Here is a 22,699-nt window from a genome sequence, read left to right as displayed (position 1 = left end):
TAGTCCCATAGCGGACGGCAGCCTCGGGGGCAGGAAACAGGTTGGCCAGACACCTGCAAGATCCTGTGACGCCCTGGCTAGGTGACACCGGGACATGCCCCAGGAGGTAGGTTATAGATACAAGAGCACATGATCGAGTACCTTGCTGAGTAGCGAAGTGACTGGGACCTTTGCACTGGGCATTTTTACATCCCGGTCAGCATGGCCGGGGAAACGTTGACAGGACCTGAGTCCTTGGTCCTGTCCTTGCTGGTTTCTCTGGCCAGGGGAAGAGTCCCTGGGGAGTGCAGATTGCCCAGGGGAATTATCAGTCAAAGGCTGAGTGATAAGATGCACAGATGGTCTCTAATCACTGAACAGGGCAGACCCATGTAGGGGCGAGGATGGGCAGGGTGAGAGCAAGGGGAGGTGACAGCCATTGCTTGCAACATCCTGGATTTGAATCAGCATCTTCATGTTGTTATGACACCTGGTTTTTCTTCGCCTCGGGCCATAGGGGAGCTCCTGATGGGAGGGGGCAGGCATCAGGAAGATCAAGAGGCCGGGGCAGGGCTGGATTTGGGGGGATGACCCCAGAGCTCTGTAAGGAGAACCCCAGGGGTAGGTACCTCCCTCGCAGGGCTGGGGCGAGGAATAGCTAACAGGCCATACTCAGAGCTGGGGTCACTCTGCAGACAGGACACAGTTACGCTCGGCTGAATTTGGCTCAGCAGATGGAGTGTGATTTGGAAATGGGAAACGCCATACAGGGGTTCGGTGTTGTTATCCAAACGGGAGTAACCTGGTGCCACCGAGCGAGGATGCGTTATTGGCCAGGTATGGGGAATAATTTCCTCAAGGCAACAGCTCTGTTGGAGGACGAGATATGGGCCCATGGAATGGAGCAGGAGCCCTGGCTTCTCTTCCCAGCTTGGCCACTGGCCTGGAGCAAGTCACTTCCCTGTCTGCTCCTGTCTTTCCCCAGCTTGCACAATGGGTTTGCGCTAGGTGCTGTACGAACACAGAGCAGTGATCACACAGGATTAGGAGGCTGGGTGGGGAGTGGTCTAAGAACTCACTATTAGTTTAAATCATACAAGTCTTGGTGGAACAAACACCCTGGGGGGAAAGTCGTGCATTGACACCGGAGATGGGGACCTGCCCATAAGCTCTAAGCTCTGCGATCTCCGGACATGTCTCAGCACAACTCAAGCACAAACCCCTGAAATATTTTTGACTGTGGCTTAGTTGGACCAGCATCCCCCCCTTACACACTCGGAGTTTGATAACCCGGCACAGGCTCTTAGTTGTCCCGCCCTGGGGAAGAATATTGGGGTAGGAGTCGCCCTTTCTGCTTCTTTACAAGTGAAATTGAAGTAAAAGGTGCCTGTGTTGTTTCTTTAAGTTTCTTTCCCACCCCCCTTACAAATGTGGCCTTCCCTGTTTCAATGGAGGTCTCTTTGGAGGACTGGAGAACTGGAGGGGAGCTTGCTCAGGTGTTGACTGATGGGGAAGAGGTATTTGATCTGCCACCAAGGGCGCTTTCCTCCCCCCACAAACATTTTCCCTATCACTCCATCCCTCTCAGGAGTTCAGGCCTCACTCCCTTGGTAGGTGGAGTGTCACAATCCCACGTGTTTCCCAGTCTTCCAGGAAAAACAGCACAGATCAGACCTGGATTCCCCAGGGAAATAACAAAGTAGGAGGGGAGAAAAAGTCCAATTGTCTTTCCCCAGCTGAGAAAAAGCATAGGAGGAACATGTCTCTGGAGGCCTGGTCCTTGAAGGGGAGCCGGACCTCAGCCCAATGTGTGAGACAGCCCGTCAGGTCATGTGACCCGGTTGGGACTCGGGGGTAGCTAAGGGCAAGCTTTGGGCAGAAGGCAGCTGCAGGAGAGCTTGAGATAACAGGGCAAGGAGGACTTATATTGCTCCCTTTGCAGATCCACTTCACAATACTGAGCAAGTACCCAGGCCACATCCCTGGTTGACTGGCAGCTGGGTTGTGTAGGTGCGATTTAGGCCCCAACCATGATGGCCAGTAAAATAGTTGCTGTGGACCAACCCCCAACCCTTCCCTTCTGATATCAGCAAACTGAGTGGATCAGGAGGCTCCTGACAGCCCCCGGGGCTCCTCTCTCCTCTAGCCATCTACTTTGCTGCCCTCCACTTTCACCACTCTGTGATCATCTCAGCCAATCTCGCCCACCTGGCCAATATCCCCCAGCCACTCCTGCACAGCAGGGAAGTACACATGAAGATGACTGGGCCTCTTGGCTAGTGGTGGAGCAGGAACGGAGCTTTTCGAAAGAGGCACCCTGGCCATTGAGAAGCTGGTTTGGGGTTAATCCTGCTCACTGTTGTTAGAATGGGTTCCTGTCTGCATCCTGTATCACTTGCCAGACCGGTATTGCCCTGGCCTCTTCCTTTGTCATTCAGTGTTGAACGCATTCTACAACAATATGCATTACCTCACCTTTTGGGGGCGAAGCCAGACCTTTTGGCACTCGCTCCCCTATTTGGTATAAACATTGCTTGTGCCAATCAGAGGCGAACACACACAGGTTTTGGGGTCTGTCCACTATGACACTTCTGTGATGTCATAGTGGGTATTTTAGGGGTTGCCCTGCCATGTGCAGGCAGAGAGAGGAGAAAACGTGTCCCGTGTATCCCGTGTAATGCCGTAACCGAGCCTGATCACCTCGAAGCCTCTCTCTCAGCTCACGTGTTTCAAATAGAGCTTCTACGTTTGCCGGTCGTGATGTGTTGGTTTGTATTTGTAAGTATCAGTTATTACTAAATGCTGCATTTTGTTTGTAATATTGTTATAGATATTTAGGCATTGTGTCTTAGTTTGTTAACTCTATTAGCTAATCAAAGCTGCTCTCTACCCTTGTAACTATCTCCAATAAAATTTTAAATTGATTAATTTTAGTTGTTGTGTGTGTCTGCAGTTTGCCTCGTGACCCTACTCCCCTTGCATCTCTTACCTATATAGTCTGTTGCCACGTGCAGCCTGGTACATAACAGGCCTGCATTTTTTTTTGCTGCGAATACGTGGATTCAGAAACTGATGTTAAAAGTCGGCGGGAATGGGGAGGTAAATTGGTTTTCCCGGCTGTGGTGAGAGCAGTCCTTCTATCTCCAAACGCTTCTCTAACTGTTATCTGATTGGTCCTCTGGTCAGGTGTTTGGTTCCCTTTGTTCACCCTTTAGAGGTAAAAGAAAATTAACCCTTACCTATCTACTTATGACAGGGGTGCCACTCTGGAGTTCCCCCATCCTGGGGCTGAGCTGAGGGGTGGGCTGAAGGTCAGGTGCTGGGGGAGGGGTGACACTGGGGATCCCCTCTCCTGGGGGCTGAGCTGTGGGGTGGGCTGGGGCGGATGTGTTGGAGGGGCACTCTGGGATCCCCTGTCCTGGGTGGGTTGGGGGGGTCACTGCAGGGTTCCCCATCCCAAGGGTTGAGTGGTGGGCTGTGGGGCGGGTGCTGGAGGGGGGTCACTCCAGTCCTCCCATCCTGGGGGGTTACAGGGGGTGTTCAGGTATAGAGGGTCACTCTGGTCCCCCCGTCCCAGGGGCTGAGTGGTGGGCTGGTGGACAGGTGTGTGTGTGGTCACTCTGGTCCCCCCATCCCAGGGCTGAGTGGTGAGGGACAGGTGTGGCCAAGGGGGGATCACTTCGGGGTCCCCCATCCTGGGGCTGAGCAGTGGGGGACAGGTGTGGCCGGGGGGGGTCACTCTGGACCCCCATCCCGAGGCTGAGCGATGCGGGACAGGTGTGGCCGGGGGAGTCACTCTGGGGTCCCCCATCCTAGAGCTGAGCTGTAGGGGACAGCTGTCGGGGGGTAACTCTGCGGTGGGGGACAGGTGTGGCTGGGGTGTCACTCCGGTTCCCCCGTCCCGGGGCTGAGCGGTGGGGGACAGGTATTGCGGGGGTCACTCCGGTTCCCCCGTCCCGGGGCTGAGCGGTGGGGGACGGGTGTGGCGGGGGGGTCACTCCGGTCTAAGCCGCGGGGCGGGGAGATCAGAGGGGCCGGCGCCCCCTCCCGTCAGCGCTACGCCCGTCACACGTGGAGCCAGGGCAGCCGAGTTTTGCCGACGTGTCCCTGCCCCGCGTGCCCCGGAAGCCCCGCCCCCACCCCGGTGACGTCATTGTGAATACGGTCTATGGGACCCATGTTAAGGCCCCGGGCGCTGATTGGTCTGGTAGAAAGGGGCAGGGCCTGAAGGACGGGTCGCTGATTGGTCGGCTGAGGAGTCCCGGGCTCAGCGCGCCTGCGCGGGGTGGTGGGAGGGATAAATACCGGCGGCGTTGAGCGCCCCTCCCCCCCACGTTACCGCCGGCTGAGTCGGCTGCGTCCGCTCCGTGCTCCCCTCACCTCAGCGCGTCCGACCCGACCCGGCTCGGCCCGGCTCGCCATGGCCTCCGCTGCCCCCGGCCAAGCGGCTTCCGCCGCGCCCCTCGCGCTGCAGCGCGTCATCGTCAAGATGGGAGAGCCGGGACCGGGGCCTCCGGACTGCCCGGGCCCCTTCCCCCGATTCCCCCCCCCCGTCACCGGGCCCGCACATTCCGCTCTACCCCCCCCCCGGCACCGGCCCTGCGATTCCGCTCCTCCCCCGGCCCCCCGCTCCGCTCCCCCCCGCACCGGCCCCGCGATTCCCGGCTCCTCCCCCCCCCCCGGCACCGGCCCGCGATTCCCGCTTCCTCCCCCCCCCCACCCCGGCCCGGCCCCGCGATTCCGTCCCTCCCCCCCACGCCCTCCTCGGCCCCCGCGATTCCCGCTCCCCCCCCCCGGCAACCGGCCCGTTCCCGCCCCCCCCCCCCCCCGCCGGCCCCGCATTCCCGCTTCCCCCCCCCCCGCACCGGCCCGCGATTCCCGTCCTCCCCCCCCCCCGGCACCGGCCCCCGTTCCGCTCTCCCCCCCCCCCCCACCCCCACCGCCCTCCCCCCCCCCGGCACCGGCCCCCGATTCCCGCTCCTCCCCCCCCCCCCGGCACCGGCCCGTTCCCGCTCCTCCCCCCCCCCCCGGCACGGCCCGCGATTCCCGCTCCTCCCCCCCCCCCCGGGGGGCACCGGCCCGCGATTCCCGCTCCTCCCCCCCCCGGCACCGGCCCCTCGATTCCCGCTCCCCCCCCCCCGCACCGGCCGCGATTCCCTACCCTCCCCCCCCCCACCCCCCACCGCCCGCGATACCCGCTCCTCCCCCCCCCCCGGCACCCAGGCCCGGGAGCACCCGCTCCTCCCGCCCCCCCCCCGCCCGCCCGCGTTCCCCTCCCCCCCCCCCCCCCCCCCCCCCCCCCCCCCCCCCGGCCCCGCCCCCCCCCCCCCCCCCCCCCCCCCCCCCCCCCCCCCCCCCGCCCCCCGCCCCCCCCCCCCCCCCCCCCCCCCCCCCCGCCCCCCTGCAGCGATTCCCGTCCTCCCCCCCCCCGGCACCGCCCGCGATCCCGCTTCCTCCCCCCCCCGGCCGGCCCCGCGATTCCCGCTCCCCCCCCCGGGACCTGGGGTCTTGTGGCCCGTTCCCCAGCCGTGGCTCTCTCAGTATTAAGAGCCCCGGGCTCCTGCCCTGGGACCAGCCGCTGGTGTCGGTGCCGCAGGTCCGCGCCCCCGCGCTGATGCTGCTCCCGGCTCTGCCCCGTTGCTTTTGCACCCCGCAAGCCGGTGCTTCTCCATCACCTGCCCCGGCCCTGCCCCCCGCCCCGGGTCTCTGTTGTACCCACTTGTCTGCATCTCCAGCGCCCTCCGTGCCACCTGCCCTCGCTGCCTCTCCGCCCGCTCCCCGGGTCCTGCCCGCTGCGCCCCCTTTGAGCCCTGACCCCTCCCCGCCCCCGTTCTCCTGAGCTGCAGCTGAGACCCCGCAGCTCCTCCCGGGCCCCTGGCGCTGCGGCTGACACTGATCCCTCGTTCCCTGGCAGGCCTGTCATCACCTGGCTTCTGCTGACTGGTCTGTGCTGGCACCGTGTGCTCCTTGGGGCAGGGCCCCAGCCGGGTCTGGCACGCTGCCCCCACGGCTGGTCCCCAGCAGCTTCTCGCGGGTGGAGGTGTCCAGCTGGGCCTGAAACTTGTCTGCTGCGGTGCCTTTCCTGCAGGCCGGGAGGGCTTCCTACGTGGGAGGGGTTGGGCATGTCCTTCAGTCTTGCAGGGGTTGGGGGCTGGGGCACGCTCTCTGCCCTCCAACAAGGGCTGGAGACCTGGCAGCTGCTCAGGGATTGCTCTTGTCATGTGGATGAACATGTGCTCATCCTGGGGCTGCGGAGGGCATGCCCTCTACCTGCAGGGAGGGGCCTGAACCAGAGGGTTGGTGGGTATGTACTTTACCGGACGAATTGGCAGGTCCTTATGTTCAGGGCAGGCTTTCCATTGGCTTTGCAACATTTTCAGTAGCTGTATGAAAAACTCAGTCCTAAGTAAGTTTGGACGGAAACTGCTGTGGGTGAGCTCTGAACAGGGTGTAGGGTGATGGGGGAGGGACATGGACACAGACATGTGCAGCTTGATGTGGGGGTGTCTGCATTGTTTGGGGGGCTAAGAGGGTTAGGGAGGTGGGTGTGCAGTGTGTTTTTCTATTTTGGAATCGACCTGTGTGCTGGTGGGAGTGGGGGAGACCTAGCTTGGGGTTGGTGTATTGCACACATCTCCATCTGTATTGGCCCAGACAGTGTTGTTTGCAGCAAGCCCTGCTCTGGAAGCTGCCACAAAGTCTAATCCTTTGCTATTGTCTGCACTGCTGGGAGCTCGTGGAGAGGCTAGGTTTTTCAGATGGGGACCTGGTCTGTGGGAGAGGAGCGCACAAGACATATAGCTCAGTTATTTGGGGGTGGGGGAGTGAGGGGGTTGGTGGAAACTGAGACTTGTTTTTCTGGTTGGGCTTGGGCTAGTGGATCGTTTCCATACAGGTCCTGTTAACAATCAAGGTGCTAGCAGCTGTCCTAAAGTTACTGTTACTAGCAGGTCAGGGGTCCATGCCCAATCCTGTGGAGGCAGGGAGTTTTACAATGGTCATGCCTCTCTCTCCTAGTTGGTCCTTATCACAACTTTAAATGTGTTCAGAAAAAAGAAGTCTGTTCAGGCTGGCCTGGGAAGCAGTACTGGGTCTGGGCAGGTGATGGAAGGACTGCTAGTGCAGTTTCAGCTATAGTGCAGAACAGAATCTTAGTGGAATCTGGACATCGGCCCTGACCTGTGCCATGCTGTGCTCCGAAGGGAACAGTCTTCTAGCCAAGGCAGCAGCGCAGGGAGGTGTGCGGGTCTGCTTGCGGAGTGGTTCAGAAGCTGTTTTCCTCCCTCAGTCTTGCTACAAGAAGGGACCCTCATCTTGCTTACCACAGTTCATTTGGGCTTTTTACCACCAGAGGGCTTAACCTACTGAATTGCCAGAGCTTTGAATGTGCCCTGTTGGGCTGAAACGGGAAAGGCTTGCTCCTTGTTTAGCTCTTTCAGGAGCTCCCCAGAGGGGCTGTACGTAGTAGGTTAAAAAAATGTAACGAGTTTTTACCAGCTTTGAGTTGCTAGGCTGCTGCTAGAGATCTCAAGGAATGTGAGCATCAGACTTCCTGGTTCCTCTGCCAGAGTGAGTGCTGTCAGATTTAGGGTTGGCCCTAGGTCTGAGGTTAGACCTTTCTGTACTGCCTTTCGAGCTGAGATTTTTCAGGCTTAGTTTCTGCCCCAAGATGGACAGCTGCATAAGTTTTCACAAAAATCAGCTAAGTAGTTTGTGTGGGAAACAAACACATGCCTAATTTAAAAAGGGTATATGCAGTAACCAGTGCACTGAGGCCTTTAGTCCTACTGTAATATACAGAGTATAGGAAATATAGTTGGCAAACTGATAGGTGGTTGATGGTAAGAGGTCAGTGAGGGGAGGGAGTGCTGTGCAAAGAGTAAAAGATGCATCATTCCCAAACTGATGTGGATTAGGGGCAAGTCTGTATTAAGAACAGTTCTTTAGCTGTATTGAATCTCCCACAGATTAGAGATTCAGAAGTTTGAAGGCAGGGAGGGAGGTTACTGATGCTGTTACTTACTATCCCTGCTAGATTAGCAGGCAAAGGAAACACTCATCTAGTCTCCACCCCAAATAGAAGCATGTGCTTTTATTTCCTTCCAGCATTTCTTCCTCTTTGGATGTTTTGTCCCTTTCCTGTTATCTTCTGTTCCCTTCCCCCAAGATAAGGTGCTTGAGCAGGCTAAAGGAGGCTCTGCAGCAGTTTCCCTCTCAAGGCATGTGAGACTAAAACTCTCTAAATTTCACTCTGGGGCCGGCTGCTTCGCCAGCAGTGCTGTTTGCAGGAAGTCACTTGATGGAAATTGAAGGGCAGTGAATTTAGACCCAGTAGACGTAAATGCTACTTTATGTAGCATATTCATCCTTATGGCATCCATGACCTCAGGCGGTTATCGAGAGGAGCGCAGTGACTGGATAATGTTATGACCTAACAATTGTAGCTTTGCAACCTGTGATTAAAGGGAAAATCAAGTGTCCTGCTTCAGGGTACAAACTGATTGTGTAGAGGAGTCAGGAAGGAACTCTACCATCTGCAAAATGGTACAGTTGGGTGTACTCAGGTTTTTGTTGTTGTGTGGAGTAGCAGACGTAAGTTACTGTTTGAGGTTGGTTCAAGTCTAAAGTTAGGCTTGTAATCCATGGCTTGGCCTTCATTAAAAATACCTTGCTTTTTAGGAGTACTGAACAACTGTCTCATTGAAGTTAATGGGGACTGTAGGTGTCCTGTGTGTTGGAAATCAGGTAAGTTTTATTTAGGTCCCTTGGTGCAGGTTTAAGTTCTCTAACTTTAGGCTTTCAGGTGTGAAAACTTTGGCCTGGACTCCTGAGCCAGTGCAGCAAATCCTATAAACCAAGTTCTTTCATCTTTCTGTTTATATCAGGGCATGACTCTGATTTTGGGGATGTTAACTGGTGTGTGCTGAACACTTGTGAGAAACTTGGGGTGCATTATTGAACTTTAAATTTGAAATGTCTCAGCTTTATGAACAAGTGAATGTAGTTGTCAGAAGTACAAACCTTGTTTCTTCTGCCACTTCCTTTGGTGAACAAGTGAGACTGGCATATTCTTTTTTTAAAACACAGTGATGCAGAATAGCAGGATGTGAGCATGAGCTACAGATGAAGTTCTATGGGAATTTGGCTTAATCTTCAGTTAGATTTAGTTTGCTAAAGTGCTGTTTCTTAGCTGAGTTTGAAGTTTTCTTCAAATTGCAATTATGCAAAGCATTTGCTGTAATGCTTGCTAAACAGCCTTTAGGGGAGTAAAAACTCGTGTGTGTGTGTATATATATTTAAATGGATACGGTCCAGTGGTTAGTGCTGGTTTGGGCTGTGGGAAACCTGGGTTTGATATCTGCTTTGCTGCAGATTTCCTCTGTGCCCCTGGGCAAGTCACTTACTCTGTTCCATAGATGTCCAGTGGGGCTACTAGTATTGCTTTGCTTCACAGGAGGGTGGAGGATAACTGCATCAAAGTTGTAGTGCTCAGATACTACAGTGATGGGGGGGGTCAGATAAGTATCCCAGAGAGATTTCACCAGCATGTCCTGCAGCCTTAGGCTTTTCTCTCTGGCTGATTCCTATTGTTCAGAACCTTTGCTTCGGGGAATTCATGTTTGAGCTGGGAACTTCACTTTGAGGAATAGAGAAATCTAGGGAGCACTTTTGGCAGCTTATGCACTTATTTTATTGAAATTTTTCTCTTCTCTCCAAGTAACCCATGTTCCCTTATGTGAGGGTATAACTTTGTGATTTAGGAGCTGAGGGGTGAGACCCAGGGCTTCAAGCCACCTGGATGACTTTCACAACTGTGCACCCTGGAATACATTGACAACTTGTAAAATGGTAAACTGAGCTCCCCTGCGCTCCTGGCAGTGCACTGGGAATACACCTCTATCCCGATATAACACAAATTCGGATATAATATGGTAAAGCAGTGCTCGGGGGGGTGGGGCTGTGCACTCTGGCGGATCAAAACAAATTCGATATAATGTGGTTTCACCTATAATGTGGTAAGATTTTTTGGCTCCTGAGGACAGCATTATATCGGAGTAGAGGTGTAGTAAAGTGAAGTCGTTGCAGGCTGTGCAAGGGCTGCCAAAGAATGGCACTGGTTTGAAGCAAAGACAGTTAAGTTTTTCTCCCTTTCTCATTCTAAAAATCAGTGAATCACTTCCCTGTTCATGCTACAGTGTAAATCTGCTGCAGTGTCAAACTTTCTTGCAATGAAGGAATTCGCATCTGGCAAATGCAGTCTAGATGTAAGAGTACATGGTGGCAATTGGGGAAGGATTGTTGCTTGGGCTGGTTAGAAGTTTCCCTTGGTGATGAGCCTGTACTTCATACCTCTGTAGTATCTTCCACCAGATACTCTCAGGGCACTTTACACACAAGCCTCATGACCTTCTGAGGTGCTGTGGATCTGTTTAAGGTTAGGGAGCAAGTGGGTGGAACTGGGAATAGACCCCAGGAGTCCTGAATCCAGCAGCTCTGCATGCTGCTGCCTCTGTGGGGAAGGACCTCTCCTATGGGGCAAACTGCTGGGAAGGGTGAGAGCCAGGCCCTTGTGGGAGACAAATGCGGGTGAGGGTGGGGAGTTAAGTGTGTCCATCCTGAGGCAATTTGATGAGGTGATGCTGTGTATTTTGTTCACCCACCCGTTGCCTTGCACCTTGCTCATCAAGTGGGAACGGTGTATATGGCAACATTTCCTGGGTAGCCTCTTGTTAAGAACATAACAGCTGTACTGGGTCAGACCAGTGGTCCATCTAGCCCAGTATCCTGTTTTCTGATAGTGGTCAATGCCAGGTGCTTCAGAGGGGATGAACAGAACCGGGCAATTATTGAATGATCCCTCCCCTGTTCAGTCCCAGCTTCTGACAGTCAGAGGCTTAGGCACACTCAGAGCATGGGGTTGCATCCCTGACAATCTTGGTTAATGGGCCTTTCCTTTATGAATTTATCTAGTTTGGGCCTTCACGACATTCTCTGACAAAGAGTTCCACAGGTTGCCTGTGCGTTGTGTGAAGAAATACTTCCAATTACGTTCTCCAATGTGCATTACTTTGCATTTATCGGCATTGAATATAGTCGGTTGGTTTATTGCCCAGTTGTCCAGTTCTGTGAGATTGCTTTGGACTTAACTATCTTGAGTAGCTTTGTATATTCTGCAAATTTCGCCACCTCACTGTTTACCCCATTTATGAATATGTTGAACAGCACTGGTCCCAGTATAGATCTTTCGGGAACCCCCCTATTTACTGCTCTCCATTCTGAAAACTGACCATTTATTAGTGCCTGTTGTTTCCTATATTTTAACTGGTTACGGAACTGTGGGAGGACCTTCCTTCTTGTCCCATGATAGCTTACTTTGCTGAAGAGCCTTTGGTGAGGGACTCTGTCAAAGGCTTTTTGAAGTCCAAGCATAGTATATCCACTGGATCACCTTTGTTTGCATGTGTTGACCCCCTCAAAGAATTCTAATAGATTGGATGAGACATGATTTTCCTTTGCAAAAGACATATTGTTTCTTCCACCAACTAATCATGTTCATCTGTGCCTGATAATTCTGTTCTTTGCTATAGTTTCAATCAGTTTGACCCTTACCAGCCTGTGATTGCCAAGATTACCACTGGAGCCTCTTTTTCAAATTGGCTTTACATTAGCTATTGTCCAGTCATCTGGTACAGGAGCTGATTTAAGCGATAGTTTCCATACTACAGTTGGTTTTGCAATTTCACATATGAGTTCCTTCAGAACTTGGGTGAATCCCATCTGGTCCTGGTGACTTATTGCTGTTTAATTTATCAGTTTTTTCCAAAATCACCTCTCGATGCCTCAGTCTGGGACAGTTCCTCAGAGTTGCCACCTCCCTCTTTGAGACTGCAAGGATGATGGTGGGATGGGAATCCCTCTTGCGGCTGTTTCTAAGTCTTCCTGCTCTGTTGGAATGGTAGTCGTGCTCTTCTGTCCATGTAGCTGTCATGTGCATGCCCCCATCGAGTCACCTTCCTCTTTGCAATATCTGACCCTCCTCTTCGATAACTCCCTTTCTGATGGCCCATTTGACTGGAGGACTCCTCATTAGCCTTCAGTGCTGGATCAGCTCACCAGTCCCCTGCCTGGCCACAACCTCTTCAGCACCATTTCTCCTGCAGCCCTGATCACTGCAGCCTGCTCTCTGGCTGCCTTGACTTCCTTTGGTTCATACAGACTTACCTGCCTGACCATATTACCCTGTTTGCTCCGCAGCAGTGAATCCCTCCATGGATCCCCTTTCCACCACATCACGCTTATTGTTCTTGCCTTCAAGGCCCTTCATGTTTCTGACTCTCCTTAGTGGACCACGTTTATCATCCTTATCCCTCCACTGCAGTGCTAGCCTTGTTGACTCCTCTGTCCACCTTTTCCATAGCAGTGTCTGTTTTCTGTGCCATCCACAGTGCATGGGACACCCTCTAGACCCACTATTGCTGTGAAGTTGGGAAGGGACAACAGGGAATGGATCAGTCGATAAATTGCTGTGTTCTGTTTACTCCCTCTGAAGCACCTGGCACTGACTGCTGTCAGAAGAAGGGTACTGGGCTCAGTGGACCATTGGTTGGACCCAGGGTGGCAGTTCTTAAGTTCTTATGAAATCTGCAAGAAATTACCCAGTGAGTAATTTCTAAGTAGGAGGGCAGTGGGGTGATAGCTGATGCAGTCCCCCGAAAGCGGAGCTACCAGCCTGTTGCTCTGTTTGTATGTGCTACACTCTCCCCCACCCTTCCTGTTTTTAAGTGTCAGAGGGGTAGCCGTGTTAGTCTGGATCTGTAAAAGCAGCAGAGAATCCTGTGGCACCTTATAGACTAACAGACGTTTTGGAGTGTGAGCTTTCGTGGGTGAATACCCACTTCATCAGATGTAGGTAGTGGAAATTTCCAGGGGCAGGTATATATATGCTAGCAAGCAAGCTAGAGATACGAGGTAACAATCAGGAGGATGAGGCCCTGTTCTAGCAGTAGAGGTGTGAAAGCAAGGGAGAGAAACTGGTTCTGTAAATTGGCAAGCCATTCAGTCTTTGTTTAGTCCAGAGCTGATGTGTCAAAACAGTCACTAAGGAAAAGGATAAATGGACACAAATCAGATATCAGGAATGGCAATATACAAAAACCTGTAGGAGAGCACTTCAACCTCCCTGGCACACTATAGCAGACTTAAGGTGCCATCCTGCAGCAAAAAAACTTCAGATCAGACTTCAAAGAGAAACTGCTGAGCTTCAGTTCATCTGCAAATTTGACACCATCAGCTCTGGACTAAACAAAGACTGTGAATGGCTTGCCAATTACAGAACCAGTTTCTCCTCCCTTGCTTTTCACACCTGTACTGCTAGAACAGGGCCTCATCCTCCCTGATTGAACTAACCTGGTTGTCTCTAGCTTGCTTGCTAGCATATATATACCTGCCCCTGGAAATTTCCACTACCTGTATCTGACGAAGTGGGTATTCACCCACGAAAGCTCACGCTCCAAAACGTCTGTTAGTCTATAAGGTGCCACAGGATTCTTTGCTGCTTCCTGTTTTTGATTTTCTCATTGTAGTGTCTTCAGGGTAGGGAGTGTGTTCTTTTTGTGTTAGAAAAGTTCCTAGCATGTTGGCACTCCTACAGTGTAACAGAGTCCAGGTTGATATAGTCCTAGTGGGAACGACCCTCAGGAAGGTGACTTGGGGCATTATTTCTCCACTAAAGGTCACACTTCCCAACTCACTGCCCTGCAGTTTTCTCTTTACAGATGTTCTGGCACCCCTCTTAATTTTGCTTTTGCACTTTTTAGGTGCATCTTCCTACTGATATGGGGAAGCCTGTGGCGTTTGGGGAGCTGAGAAATGGGCCTCCAAGCCCCTGCACAAAGAGGAAGAGAAGCTTAAATGTCTCAAACAAGGACATTTTGCCCTAAGTGCACCACAATGGCTGTTGCTTTCTGTGGCTTAGGTCCCCTGGCTCTCACAGATGACTGGATAATTGCGTATATGTTAAATGCAGTCCATGCTACAGTTGTAGGGCAAGTGGCAGCTCATTTTAAAGTGTGGGAGTTGGTGGTTGATTCAAGCTCAGAGTAGCTTGCGATTGGTCATGGGCTGCAGCTACCAGCTGCACTAAGGTTTTGAAGCCCCATTGCTGTCTTTAACCATCGGGAATCCCAAACTTCACTCGATGACAATGGAGCAAGCTTAATCGGAAGAGTTCTAGGCTGGAGATGGTTTGAGTGTTGCCCATGAGTCAGACCTGCATGTCCTGTCATCCAGTGCTCTCATTTCTATCCTGCTCGATCAAGCTGGATCATCACCTTCCCACCTCTGCAGTCTCTGTGGTCATGTGTCTATGTGGTAGCTGAGGTGGGTTGCAGTTACTGTTCCATTGTAGGCACGGAGTAGAATGGACACTGGCTGCTATCTCCACACTGCCAGTCTCTTGGGTCCTGTAATCAGATTTTTCACCCTGTTAGACCAGTTCTTAAGTAGTAGCTGCTTAAATTTAATTTCCTTCTGGAGAACTGTGTCCAGTTGAGACTCTGGGTGTTAGCGTTGGAACTTCCCTCCCTGCTGTGCTGAAATGAGGGGAGATGTGCACTGTCCATCCTGCCATAGTTAATGGGCAGAAAGTTGGTTCTGTGGATGTTTGCTTGGAGAGGCGCAGTGGTACTGTGGTATTACCTGGGTAGGTGCAGACTCCCTTGGGGAAGGGTGAAGGAATTGGGGCTGGGGCATAGGAGGGCTGAAGCTGGCAGGACAGGAGGGAGAAGCAGGTGAAATAAGTAGATGGAAAGTGAAGGAAACTGATTATATGAATCTTCCCTTGGGAGCACTTCTCTCCCCTCCCTTCCCTCCCCCCAGCCTGTATACAGAAATAGCAAGTCTGAGAGCACACAGTAGGTAGCAACCCCCTCTGCACACTGCTGGCTCAGATATTATGGTGATGTGGGCCATGTGAGTACTGGCTAGAGCATATTGTGTGGGTCATGCTGGTGTAATTCAGCCTGCTAGCCAATTGCTGTAGGAGGAGTGAACAGGAGTCTCAGGAGAGAGACCTGTGAGAAGCTGCAGATGGGGCAGAATTAGCAGCTGTAGGTACAGCACTTAGCAAGCCCCATTCTGTGCAAGGGCTTGTTCGCATCTTTGGAGCTGAACGCTACAGATAATAGTGTAAGTACAAGCAAATAGAAGTTAACTACTGAGCAGAGTCAGAGAAGGCAGCAGCACTGCTGCAGTGACGAGAACCTAGAAGATCATTGGAAAGGAGTAGATAGGTGAAGGGGCTCGCTCTTTTGCAGGCCTGGACTTGCGCAGACAGAGCCCGGGATGTCTCCTTCCAGCACTGGCGTCAAATCTTGAGGACATAGTAGGTAGTCCCAAGACACCTGAGGTAGTTGGGAGTCTGTTCCCCCAGTCACCCCAAGAGATTGGGGAGCTATAGGTAGGGCTGCTGTCCTACTCACCTTCTGAGTGAATGATGGTTCACAGTTCCTCTGTTTGATGTGTCGGGATGATGGGCATGTAGCTTTATGCTTCCAAAGACTGATTGTACTGTAGCCTGGCTCAGAGTTCTGACTTTGCAGGGCCCTATTCTTGGGACAATCTCCTTCTTTGAGCATCCTCTGGCCTCCAAATCCCTACTTAAAGCCACTGTTTCCAGGGATGCTGCCTGGCCTACCTGTTTCACGCCCTCCTCTACTTGGGCTGTTCTGTGGTTTGCCTGCTTTAGTCTCTGTGATCCTAGCCTTTTAATGGGGGAGAATCTGGTCTTACTCTGTGAAACACCATGGAAATCACAGCGTTCGTGTTTTTTTAATCAGGACAAACTGAGAAAATGAGTTTGAGGAGATGCTTCCTGAGAACCAATTCCTGAAGGAGACAGGTGCTTGCAGAGCAGCAGATGGGCTAAAGCTATGCAGGGGGCATGGGATACTCTCCGCCATGTATGTGGGGTGCCAAGAATGCACACAGTGCTGTGGTTGGTTGAGGACTTTCAGAAGCTAATAGAGGGTGCAAAGATGTGTGTTTTAAAGGACTTAGCAAAGGTAATCTGAGAGACTGCAGGCAGGTTGATTACAATGGCTGATTGAGAGCAGAGCATAAGGGAGCACTGCAGGGTAACATACCCTAGGAGCCCTAGATTTTTGAAGGAGACCTCCATGGGCTGCAAGAGGTGGCACGGGGAACTGGACTGAGTTGGAAGATAAAGCAGAAGTCTTGGTCTTTGTCCCTGTACTGTGGATTTGGGGTCTGTGAATGGTACATGTCAGGAATGGGGAGGCTTGAAGGCGAATGGGTAAGGCCCAGTGATTGGCCTTGCCAAGGGAGGGGTGGCAGGTCAGCAGTAAAGTTCCTTTGTGGGTGGAGTGCACAGGATTGAGAAGCTGGTCGCCCCTGTGTTTCGTGAAGTGGGGAGGGGAAGCTTGAAGAGCACAGATCTCCAGCTAGTCCATGTGAGCACGGTGTAGGTGCAGGATTGAAACACAAGGAAAAGCTCTAACTTCACACCCCCTCCCTGACTCCTCCTTACACTTAAGGATGGCAAGGCCAGTCTGTGCAGGTGAGCAGTAGAAATCTGTGCTCACATCTGATTCAGGTTTGCTCTCCTGAGGCCTGGGAGAGTAGTGAGGTCTGTGCCTTTTCCAACAATGTCCTTGAGAGCATTGCACTCCTAAAAAGGCCCCAAAGATGTATATCTAGCCTGTATGGGAGCCCACACATCACAGCCTTTGCAGAAGGGGGGAAGATGCTTCTCAAAGAGCACTCAGTCCTGTCCCTGCTTGGTGTATGGCAGTTGTGCCCCCATGTGAGGAAAGTAGCAGTGCTAAGTGCCTATTAAAATGATGTGGAGTGAAGGCTGGGCTCTGTGAAAGCCAAGCTAACCCCTGAGGCAGCATGGCATATTCCTTTCTTGGAACCACAGGTGCAGGCAGATCGTATCTTCTAGCTGCACGGGCAATGAGAACTGGATAGTTACACAGACAAGGAGGCAGATGGATGGCTTCTGTGGGAATGATGACTAGGATGTCAGCTTTGTGCATTTTTTGTGGTGGGAATCTCAAACCCAATAAAAATGCACAGTAATAATGCTCAGCTCGTCTCACCTAGTGATGGCAAAGCACTTTACAAAGGAGAGTCAGTGTTGTCCCCTTTGCAGATGGGGAAACTGAGCCTCAGAAGTGAAGTGTCTTATCCCAGGTAAGAGTGTCCCAGCACAGCTGGGAATAGCACTCACATCCATCTGACTGCAAGTCCACTGGACTGTGCTGTAAGGTCTGAGACCTTTTTCTGCAGTAAAAAGCAGCCAGATGGAAAGACAGCCGCCGTGTGCTAAGTAGCAGAGAGTCACCCTCACATTCTCTCTAAATTATATTAAAACAATGTACTGTCAGGCTGTTAAGGAGGTGCTCCTTTCCAAACAGAACCCACTGCCACCACATAAAGAAACAGAGCTTAAGATGTTTAGAGAACTCTTGTTTGATGGCATTCTGTCTGGCAAGGAACCGCATATCAACAGTTGTGGTTGTGAAATCCCCACTACTTTGTGGTGTCTTTATGGTCCCCACTTCTGTTGTTTATCTGTAGGATCTCTGGTTCTGTGATTGTTTCATAACTAATCTTGCAAGATTTAATTCAGCTAAGGTGCTGGGGTCTGATTGGTTAGAGAATTATTTTGTAATGGGCTAGGATTGGTGAAAAATACTGTAGTTTACAATGATTGGTTATGGTACAGCTAAGCAGGACTCAAGTTTCACTATATAAACTAGAGTCCAAAAAAGTTCTTTGGAACCAACTCAAGGAGACAGCCCCAAGATCAGAGCTGCCAGACCTCAACACCATGCCAACCACATGGTGCAGAATACTGGAGTCAAGGACAACCTAATCCTGAGTGGCCACCAAGAAAAGCTTGTCTGCCTTATGGGGAGTGGTGCACATTGTATGCTTACTTAGCGTGTATATTCTGTTTTGGTAACTGATAAATAGAGGTTAAGGGTATTACTGTGTGTGGCTCTTTCACTGGTAAAAGGCCCCACAAACCCGCAGAAGATTATGCCCTGAGCCTTAGGAACTGGGTAAGGGTGTAGGTGCCTTTTGCCTAGAGCCCTAAGAACTGGGAAAGGGTTGGATAATTTAGGCACCCCTGTTCCTAGGATCTCAAGGTGTAATCCAGTTAAAGTTGGGATGCCCTAGAATGTGCAGGTAACCATGCTTTCTTGAGAAAATGACCTGCTCTTAGAGCAACCCCAGTGCTTGCAGAGCATCCTGCTGAGTTGGATGGAGACAGGCTGTCCTACCTTATCTTGGAAGCTGTTTTCTTTTTTTAAAGAGTAAAACCCTAGCACTTCTGGCTGCAGTGAAAAAAAACTTTATGAATGTGACTGGAGTGTAACTGATGATGCCCACAGCCTGAAACAGCTAGGCCTGAGCTGCCCCTTTTACCTTGCTTGATAACTCAAAAGCCTAACAATGTGAGTCAAAGCATGAGGAACGTGAGGGGTGAGTAGGCTAGCTTGTTGCATTGCTTTGATCCCTCGCTTTAGTGAGTTGGCATCTTGTTCTGAACTGCAGGGGTATTTTCTGACCTTTCTGTCTTGCTTCTCTTTTACCATATTGTCTTGCTGCCTGAAAACTCCTGTTCCCTGAACCTCTGGAAGGAACTCTATTGAATTCAGTCACATTCCATCTTAGTCTGAGCCTGCATGTCACCTTTGGGCTTTCTGCCCTCTGCCACAGCCCCTTGAGTCTTAATGGGTGTCTCTTGCAGTCATTCCCTGTGGCTTTCTCTCTAGGGACCTGCTCAGGGTGATGAGGGCTAGTGTCCAGGGCAGGTCTTCCCCTGAGGTGAGGGACCTGGGGCTGAGCTCACTGAGGGAATTGCCTTAGCTCGTGTTGATGAGCTGCCATCTCTAACACTTCTCCACATCCCAGATGAGTTCCTCAGGGATCACCTTCCTTGTTAGTGGCTGTTGGAGGTCAGCTGTCTCAGGTCAGTACAGGTAGACACAGATTCCTGGTATGTCTGGGAGGTGGGGGATGTGGTTGGATCTTTACTGTGTGCCCAGACGCTGTCTGGTGTAGAGCTGGAAGGAACCTGGGTTTAGTCCAGCCCCCAGTGGTGAAGCTGTAACCTGACCTGAGTAATTACCCTCATGGAGTTGCACTGTCTGATACTAGTCTCCTGTGTACACTGCATCTTGCACAGTGTTGCTTGAGGCTCGTTTTATAGCTCAAATATAACGATTCATCGCTGATTAGATAGGATTGATGGTTGGTTTCTTTTTCCTGTTGCCTTTTTGCATAAATGACAGGTGATACAGCTGGAAACAGCCTGCTGATTCATCCTGGGCCCTTATAAAATCTCTTGCATGTTTGCAAAGTCGAGGTGACTTGCTAAAGACAAGTCATCTGTTCCATCTTGGAATACATGGTTTGAACTGAGGATTCTTGGTTCCTGGCATGGATTCCACATAGGGAAGGGCAAACATGTCTGCTGAGTGGTCTTTTCAGGACTTTGCTCCTGTTCTGCTCAGTAATTCCAGTACTGCGTTGCAATCCACTCAAAAATGGTTGAGTTCCGGCTGCTCTTTCAATCCGGTGCTGAAAGAGAAGCCATATGGCCAAGGTGGTGTATGACTTGCTTTCTTGCCAAAAAAGTCAATTCTAACAGGTCCGAGCATGTAGTATGTGATGTGTTTCAGCAACTTCTAGCCACCTTGTCAGGTTTTGCTTTTTGCTAAGTACAGACATGAACAGTCAGGGCAGACAGACTACTAATGTCTAGCAACAGGTTAAGTGGCACTTCTCCCTGGGAGAGGCCATCTGGGATCTTGAAAACAATTAAATGCAAATTCTGGCTAGCCTTCTGGTGCTGAACTCACTAAATGTGTGAAATCAGCAACTTGGGGCAGGAACTTAATTTGTCTTTAAAGCTCTGTGCATAGGAATATATAGAAAAGCTTTAGGAATGATGGTAGTTAGTTTGCACCTCAGATGGGACCCTCATTTTGAGCCAGATTGTGGGTGGCTACAGCTGCTGTGTAAACATGTTTCAGAGGGGTAGCTGTGTTCATCTGTATCAGCAAAAACAAGGAGTCCTCCTTGTGGCACCTTAGAAACTAACTCATTGATTTGGGCATAAGCTTTCGTGGGCTAAAACCCACTTCATCTGATTATGCCCAGATAAATTTGTTAATCTCTAAGGTGCCACAAGGACTCCTGGTTGTTTTTGTGTAAACATGGAAAGCCTGGTGACTGGAGATACCTCTGCCTTCCCATGGTGTCAGTTTGTAAATGCACCATTTGACTTGTTTTACAATGTGGGTTTCCTGTGCCTCTTTGCTAGCTTCCCCTCCCTTCTACATATGCCCCTTTGTGCCCATATCTTGCTTTCATGGCTTTCTTTCCCATCATGCTCTTGGCAGTCTGAGCCTGCTGAACATTTTAGCTGAGGGGTGGCCAACCTGTGGCTCTGGAGCCACATGCGGCTCTTCAGAAGTTAATATGCGGCTGGAGCTACAGATGCCAACTTTCCAGTGTGCTGGGGGTGCTCACTGCTCAACCCTTGGCTCTGCCACTGGCCCTTCCCCCACTCTATCCCTTCCCACCCCCTCCACTGAGCCTGCCATGCCCTTGCTCCTCCCTCTCCCTCCAGAGCCTCCTGCATGCCATGAAACAGCTGATTGTGGGGAGGGTGCTGATTGGAGGGGCTGCTGATGGGCTGAAGACACTGGGGGGGGGGGGGGGGGGCTGCTGATGTATTACTGTGGCTCTTTGACAATGTATGTTAAATTCTGGCTGCTCAGGCTCAGGTTGGCACCCCTATTTTAGCTCTTTGCCTGACTGATAGTTGACCTCGTGCCTGGGTTATAAAGTCAGATGTGTGCATGCTGAGTGTATGGGTGACTAGTGGGTGTGAGACAGTGGTATGGATTTTATTGCATGCTATGTGAAAAGACAAACCTTGCTATCTCCAGTGCTGGTGAAAAGTTAAACTGCTGCCCTAGCAGAGGCTGTGTAGTCTGAGCTGTCAGGTCCAATTTGCCCCAGTCCCATAAAATCTCTGGGTGAGGGCCCCAGCTGTAATGTAGGAATGCCCAGGGCGGGATCAAAGGCTCACTTTGTGCTGCACTGATCCTGGGCCAGTCCCTAGTGTAAGTTAGAGGAACCTAAAAGTTAAGTTGATAGCAGCTGCTGACAATTCCAAGGGACCAGTGTCACAGCAGGGGGAGTCTGGTGGCACCTACGCTGGCAGCTGGAGGTGCTTCTCTGGCTGCCCTTTGTGCTGGAATGACCCTCCTATGACCAGATATGCCAGCTTTTGGGGAGCTGGGCCATCTGGACCTCTTACTGAAATTCCCCAGAACCATCAGATTCAAGACTTCACCTGCTAACAGCAGCTGCCTCTTCCTCTCATCAGAGAACCCTAATAATTTCCCAGAACACTTAGGTGTTGTTGGTAATTGGATAAAACAGTTAACAGCATCTGACTTTCCTTGTGCCCTGTAAATTAAAGATTAAAGGTAATTACAACTATGAAACCTCAGAGTCCTTAATTGTTGAGCATTGAGGTCTTTGTAACAGGATTGATCTGTTTGTATAATTTACTTTCAGGCTTAAAGTGAAACTCATTTTCCAGTAGTTTGTAGTGTGAATTTTTCATTTATATGATCTACTGTATGACAGATAACAAATTGCATGTAGCAATGCCTGGTGCCATGTGCAATCCAAATGATCTCCAGGTAGGAATGTTTGGGACCAGTTATCTGGTGTGTACCATCTATTTGCTGTTCAGCTGGGCACAGTGATATGCTCCTGAACACAGGAGGCAGCATTCTCCAGTGCAGGGAAACATGCCACGGTTTCCCTGGTACCTTGTATATAATGCTGAAAGCTGAACTGAGCCCTCAGTCAGAGTGGAATGAGGACTCAGTTCCAGTAAATCAGTTACATTGCATCAGTTTTTTTTCCTAGATCCCAAAAGCCCTTAGCAAAGGATCATTGCAACCATGTCTGGGGTGGAACAAGCTGTTTAACAGAGCACAGCAGCCCTTCACCTCTCTTTAGGTTAGGAAGTAAGGAATGTTGTCTCCAGTTTAAGCCACGGTGGGAATTTTATGGAAGCAGGAAGTGATCAGCTTGAAACATGACTCGGGGCATTGTGGCTTTTAATAGCATCCATCACCATGGTAGCTAGCTAATAACCTTTAGAAAATGGGAAATGTGTGACCCCCAGAATCCCAGCTAATCCCTGACTGTGCTGGCAGGGGGCCAAACTTTGGTCTCCAGCTGACGAAGTGGTCATTTACCCACGAAAGCTTAAGCTCCAATATATCTGTTAGTCTTTAAGGTGCCACAGGACTTTGTTGCTTTTTACAGATCCAGACTAACACGGCTACCCCTCTGATACTTTCCTGTGCAGAGACAGTAGTGTGATAAATGGGTGGGTCACAGTCTTGGGGAGAATTGGGTTGAGACTAACTAGACCAGAACTGCGGAAAGCCTTTTATTTGCTGTCCACGCTGGTCAGATTGTTCTTGTTACGTAATTTATGGCGCTGGCAACATTTCCCAACAGTGTGTGTGAGAGGGAGGGTTTCTTTTCCATTGGCCTTGTTGGCCATTCTTTTTCCCCTCTCCTCCTTTCACTGGTGGATCCCCCAACACATTCCTGTTTTGAGTGGCTTATTAATCTGAAAATGTGTAAC

The 22,699-nt window shown here is 51.3% G+C and overlaps 2 protein-coding genes across 2 annotated transcripts in view; one reads left to right on the top strand and one right to left on the bottom strand.

Moving 5' to 3' along the window:
- PAX4 (paired box 4) overlaps positions 1-4,461 on the bottom strand; it is a 56,994-nt gene extending 52,533 nt beyond the window's left edge. The window contains exon 1 of the mRNA XM_075061915.1: positions 4,360-4,461. Coding sequence (XP_074918016.1) covers positions 4,360-4,461 — 102 coding nt within the window. The remainder of the gene's footprint in view (positions 1-4,359) is intronic.
- Positions 4,462-8,677: 4,216 nt separating this feature from the next.
- SND1 (staphylococcal nuclease and tudor domain containing 1) overlaps positions 8,678-22,699 on the top strand; it is a 446,649-nt gene continuing 432,627 nt past the window's right edge. Inside the window, exon 1 of the mRNA XM_075061914.1 lies at positions 8,678-8,724. Within this exon, the coding sequence (XP_074918015.1) occupies positions 8,689-8,724 (36 nt within the window). The 5' untranslated portion in view covers positions 8,678-8,688. The remainder of the gene's footprint in view (positions 8,725-22,699) is intronic.

The sequence above is a fragment of the Chelonoidis abingdonii genome, chromosome 1 (genome assembly GCF_003597395.2).
Source record: "Chelonoidis abingdonii isolate Lonesome George chromosome 1, CheloAbing_2.0, whole genome shotgun sequence".
Lineage (NCBI taxonomy): Eukaryota > Metazoa > Chordata > Testudines > Testudinidae > Chelonoidis > Chelonoidis abingdonii.
This window is presented reverse-complemented; position numbering and strand designations above follow the sequence as displayed.